The sequence below is a fragment of the Narcine bancroftii genome, chromosome 5 (genome assembly GCF_036971445.1).
Source record: "Narcine bancroftii isolate sNarBan1 chromosome 5, sNarBan1.hap1, whole genome shotgun sequence".
NCBI lineage: Eukaryota > Metazoa > Chordata > Chondrichthyes > Torpediniformes > Narcinidae > Narcine > Narcine bancroftii.
Genome location: NC_091473.1, coordinates 96,135,971 through 96,142,077, shown reverse-complemented (window position 1 = coordinate 96,142,077; position 6,107 = coordinate 96,135,971). Strand labels below are relative to the sequence as shown.

General features: G+C 44.3%; 1 protein-coding gene across 1 annotated transcript; it reads left to right on the top strand.

Moving 5' to 3' along the window:
• Nucleotides 1–311: 311 nt before the first annotated feature.
• Nucleotides 312–6,107, top strand: LOC138763752 (prostaglandin E2 receptor EP3 subtype-like). Its single transcript, XM_069938453.1, is given in 3 exon segments — nucleotides 312–1,498; nucleotides 4,512–4,715; nucleotides 4,717–6,107. Coding segments are annotated over 3 exon segments (1,083 nt in total). The 5' UTR covers nucleotides 312–709; the 3' UTR covers nucleotides 4,807–6,107.

The window sequence follows — 6,107 nt, the reverse complement described above, 5'->3', positions numbered from 1 at the left end:
TTTCAACTTTTTTTTCTGAACCCATGTTCTCTGTCTTTCATTCGCAGACCCTGAATTCTGCAGGAAGGGGTGAATGCCGTGAACTGGGATTCACTGGGAGTGTGTTGTGCTAATGGTTGGCCCCGCCTCTCAGCTCCGCCCCCATCTGCTGACATTATCAACCTTGGTTTCCAGCCTCAACTCAGAACCCTTCGGAGAACTGCATTAATTCTCCTTCCTGGAATTCAAGCTACACCTTCCAAACATGTGAAATCTTCAACCCTCCAGCTGCATTGGACAACATTCAACAAGCGAAGTTCCGCAAAGATCTTTTATCCGTGAGGTTTTTTTTAAAAAAGTGGTTGAATCCGTTCATTGCAGCTCTCCAATCATGGTTGCAACCGACCAGCCCAGCTATTTGTCTGATTCTAGTTAGTCTGGTCGCCAACTGGTAAATGCATTGAATGAAGTCACTTGCATTTTGTCTGCACGTTCCGCGATTGCAGGGCATCCCAATCCGCGCAGTTCCATGCGCTTCTCCTCCAGCCCTGACCCAGGTACGGTCGGAGAACACGCCCCTGAAAGCGAGGGGCTTCGCTGACCGAGGAAGCGCCGGATTTCGACGAGACAAGCGGCCAATGTCTCCGGCACTGAGCCTTTCCCAGGCGGTGAGGCTCTCGGCTCCTTCTCTCCCTCGCCTCGACCCAGCCAACATTCTGGTGGGGTCAGAATGCTGGGCGGTGCCAACAGCAGCTCCGGGGAGCCCAGCCACAACTCCTCGGTCAGCGCCGCGCGATGCCTGTCAGTGTCGGTCGTCTTCCCGGCCAGTATGATGGTCACCGGCCTGGTGGGGAACACGCTGGCCTTGCTCTTGGCGTCCAGGGCGTGCAGTCAGAAGGAGAACAAGAAGAAGAAATCCTTCCTGCTGATCATTGGAGCCCTGGCTCTGACCGACCTGACGGGCCAACTTCTCATCAGCCCCGTGGTCATCTCAGTCTACCTGACCAACCGCCAGTGGAGCAGCGTGGATCCCTCCGGTCGCCTGTGCTATTTCTTTGGGGCCTGCATGACCACGTTTGGGCTCTGCCCCTTATTCTTAGCTAATGCCATGGCGATTGAGAGGACACTGGCCATCTACACTCCACACTACTACTCCAAATATGTGTCACCCAGGCTCACCCAACGGGTGGTGCTTTCCATCTGGCTCTGCGTGCCGATCTTCGCCCTGTTGCCGGTGGTCGGCGTTGGCCAGTACTCTTTGCAGTGGCCGGGGACTTGGTGCTTCATCAGGACTGGAGCCCAGATCACGGGCAACATCATTTTTGCGTCCACTTTCACCGCCTTGGGCCTGGCTTCCCTGCTGGTCACTCTCGGCTGCAACGTCGCCACGATCCGAGGTCTGTTAAATCGCCGCAGGAAGGTGTCGGCCCGCAAACCATGCGAGAGGATCGCGGTGGAAACGCTCGCTCAGCTCACGGGAATCCTGTGCGTGCTCTGCGTGTGCTGGTCCCCTCTGCTGGTAAGTGAACGGACACCGCCGACGTGGAAGGGCTCAGAAATGTAGCCAACCAGCGGTTGGCCGCGGATCAGAAGGCCATCTCAGTGGTCAGGATGAGGTCTTTGAAGGCCAGCGGTGCGCTGCCCACTTCCAGTCTCCCGCCTTCCAACGCTGCCAGTGGCAGGTGGACTCCGTCCGGTATTGACTAGGCGTCGAGTACCCGGCCACTGCCGACCCCTTCAGGCGGAGGGTTTCGACCGGTCACCCAGATGGTTTGAATAGTAACGGGGTCTCTTCATGACCAACTTCATTAACTATGGGATTTAAGATGCAAACTTTGTTTTAACATCATGAGCTTCCGAATGACTCAGTATCCTCAACCAGTTTTGTTTTCCATTTGGTATAGTGAGCTTTCCAAATAGTTTAACTGGTTGGTTATTTCCCTGTAATTAAAATATTAATCAACAAAGTTTGCACTTCATTTCTCCTGGACGCGATATAGTATCGGATGGACATTTTGCCCCATCTGCGCTTTTAAGGGAGCTGAAGTTAGACAGAACATGTAGAATGTTGCTGGAGTGGGGTGACATCTCGTTCATGTCAAGCCAACACGCGAGTGGGGCATTTTCATGATGGAGCACTTTGATGCAGTTTCCCCTTTGAATGAACGTCCATCAGTTGGAGCAGAAGTTACTGGAACTTCTGTAAAGTCTGAACAGGTTGCTTTGCCACTCTTTAAAAGTGGAAGGAGAGTCGTGAACAACCAGATGTTACGATTGTAAAAGAATTAATTTTTTTTAAAAATTGAGATTGTTTTTATTATTTGAAGAAAAACATGAAAGGGAGTTTGTGGTGAAAATCTTGAACCTAGAATCTCCTACAAAGAATGGCGTACAAAGATTGCTTACCATAACCATATCACCGTTTACAGCATGGAAACAGGCCATGTCGGCCCTTCAAGTCCGTACCGGTTCACTTGAACAACTCCTCTAGCTCCTCCGCAAACTCCTGAAGAAGTAGAGGCTTTCTTCGTGATGCCATTGGTGTGTTGGTTCCAGGAAAGATCTTCTGAGATAGTGACTCCCAAGAACCTAATTTGCTCACCCTCTCCACCTCTGATCCCCCAGTGATCACTGGATTGTCCACCTCTGGCTTTACTTTCTTGAAGTCAACAACCAGCTCCTTGGTTTTAGTGACATTGAGCTGTTGTTGGTGCACCATTCAGTCAGACGCCAGGTAGTATAAAACCACAACTCGAATAAAATGCACTGAAGGCGAAATTAGTCGGAAGTCAAAGGTTCTGTGCGTTAATCGCATGGAACATACATGTTGGCAGAGACCATTTGTCGTTTTTGGTGTTATTTTATTGGCAGTTAATCCAATAAGAAATTTTAAAATTGAGATGCTGAAAATAGCTCACTTCTTCTCCATTCTAAATTGCTCAATTAGATCACCTCCCAACCTTCTAAATTCAAGGTAAAACAAACCAATATTTTTTTTCACTATTTGTTATAATCATCCTCCAGGAAATAAGAGCAGAATTTCTTTCCTAAAATCCTGAACCTAAACTAAATGCAACTTTGCTTTAGGTTGCAAGACTTGAATCAGCCCTCACTTCTGAATCCCATCCTCCGCGAAATAAAAGTTAACATTCCATTCGATTCTTGAATACCTTTGTTTATTTTTTTAGCGATTGTTGAGCAGGAACATATAAATTCCATTACTTTGACATGCTCACTAATGTGTAACTTGAATCAAATGATTCTAAATGAGCTTCCTTCAATCAGATTTTTTTTTAATTCTACCCCCCCCCCCCCATAATGAAATCCATTGGTTAGGCCACAGATTTAGTATGCCATTGTCTCTTTGTAAATTGTCCTAATTTCATTACCAATTTTCTGTGCCTCCTTCATGTCATCTGCTTGTAATCAGCTCTCTATTTCTTCATTCAAACCAATTATGACCAAAATATTCAAAAGCTGCAAAGTTCTTTGCAATATCTTTAAGGTTGTAAATGCTATTATATAAATGTAGATCCCAGTTAATCCTCATAGAGTTAGCTCTCTGAGCCTGGAGGATTTTAGCCTCAAAGAAGAAAACAAATCAGAGAAATAAAGAACAAACACAACCGTTTAATTGGGAATGTATAGGTTACTTCTGACCTCTGATGAATTATGGTCTGATTAGGAATCACACTTACTGTATCTTCCTGTTGATGTTAGATCAGTTAGAGCCTGTCGCCGCGACATCAAACTTTGGTCAGACTGCACTTGAATACTATGTGCAAGTCTGATCGCACCATTACTGGAAGGATGTGGAGGTTTGAAACGGGTGCAAAGGTTCTGCTTACTGATATGAGCTATAAGGAGGTGATGGACAAACTTGGATTGTTTCCTCTGGAATGTCAGAGGCTGAGGGGAGACCAGTTAGAAGTTTATAAAATTATTTGACAGTTCTGAAGTAGAGAGTCAGAATCTTTTTCCCCAGAGTGAAAATGTGACAGACTAGATAGAGGGCATGTGTTTAAGTTGAGTGCAGTAAAGTTTAATCGAAAAGTCTGGGGAAAGTTTTTTACACAATCAGTAGTTGGTGCTTGAAATGGAGGGCCAGGGCATGAATAAGCAGGGAGCAGAGTGATGGGTAATCATGTGAAAGCAGCAGAGCAAGAAGTCTGTAATCATTAGTTTCTCTGCTTGTTATAAAGGATAGCTTCTGCTGTTCCACTTGATCCCACCTCAAATAGGGTAACAAGTTTTGTTTAATCTCTTCTGAAAATCATATTTTTATTGAGATGAGCAGAAGCTACTTTGAAGATCCTTCTTTTCATGTACTTTGTTCTTTCTTTCCTGAAATACGGGGCCAGGAGGTTGAAGCAAGTGTGCGGTTCATAGGGCGATGTCCTAAAACAGATACCTTCGTGAGTCACCCCCTTCAGAGAATGATGTAAACTGCAGATCTGTAAATGCTGTTCTCCATCGCCAAATGTTTTGATTGATTTATTCATTAATGCATCTTTTAATCATATCTTCCTCAGGTATTGATGCTGAAAATGACCTACACTGAAAGTTCACCTGATCACCGCTTCACCTGTCTTTCAGACATGCCTTTAACCTCTGACACTAAGCTGCAAGGTGATTGCAATTATTTCCTTACAGCCATTAGACTAGCATCGCTGAATCAGATCCTTGATCCCTGGGTTTACTTGCTTCTCCGAGCAATTCTATTGAAGAAGGCCATGTCAGGTGGCCGATGCTGTCAACAATTGCTTCTTAAAGGGGTTCAAAGAGATTCCTGCAACAGCAGAAGCAACTGTTCATTTGCCAGAATAGGTTTAAATCAATAACTTGTTGTCTGATCAAATGCATGATGTGGAACATTTTAACCTGTGGTTGCCTTTAAGCTGTAGAATGTGCATGTAAAGCAACTCGTATAAATGTTGAAAATTATTTTCATTAGTTTTATCTGAGCTGCTGCAAGTCTAAAAGCTTTAAATATTCCTTTGAAATTGCTTAATTCACACTGCTTTTGATGGCCGGAGATGAAACTACATAAAATGGGAATTAGGCGGTTGGGGGTCCATTTGCAACAGTATGCATGCTGGTAGGTAGTCAGAGTATGCGTGCCAAGAGTGCGTTGCCTGCTGGTCTGTTTCTCACAAACTTCTAACCCATGTCAAGGCCACAATCTTTAACTTCTACCTTACCCACTAAACTTTGAAGTATTCAGTGGATAGATCACATGAAACAATTTGAAAGTAGGACACAGTCAATTGAAGAAAAATTGATGCTATGAAGCATTTTCCCTGTGAAAGAAATTCAGATAGACAAATGTTAAATTTATTCTGAAATATGTCATCAGAAAGAAAAGGCATTTGCAATATATCTTGTGACATCACTAACTAGGGTGCACCTTTTTTTTTTGGATGGAATCTCGAGGCAACTGACCCATAAAATAAGAACATTTGCAAATGGTCCAGAGAGGAGATGGGATATTTTTGGCAAAAAGTAATAATCTGGATTAGAAGAAAAAGTGGTGGCAACAGAATTGATAGCAACTTCCATAAAAAGAATGAGTTACCATATATTTTGGCATACAGTCAAGTCATGAAACCCTAAAAAAAAATTCTCTAAAGGGTGGGGTCGACTTATATGGCAGATATACTTTTGAGACCTTAAATTTACCAAAAGAAAAGCAGATTGCTGTCGATTCGGTGTATAAGTAGATGCTGTAAGCACCTCCACCTGACATCTCCCCACTGCTAGGCACCACTGTAACTGCTCCTACCTGGGATCCTGAGGTCGCCGTCACCACTCCCGCTGAGGTCTGAGGTTCCTCCTCCCGCCAGGAGTATGATGTCGAAATTCCAGCTCTTGGGCTTGGTAGGACGATGTTTTTTTTTTAACTTACTTAATTTACAGCTTTGTTACTTGCGATTGGGGTGTTTCAAAATTTTTTGGTTTGTTCCTGGGAGGCCCGGATAGCCCGAAAAATGGAAATTAACTTGTATTCTGGATATAACCTAAGAGCATTAAAATAAGGCTTAAAAAAAAGCCAACTATTCGTTGGTCGACTTGTACACCAAAATATATGGTGAGTACTGTAATTGATTTATGCAATTTTGGAGGAAATG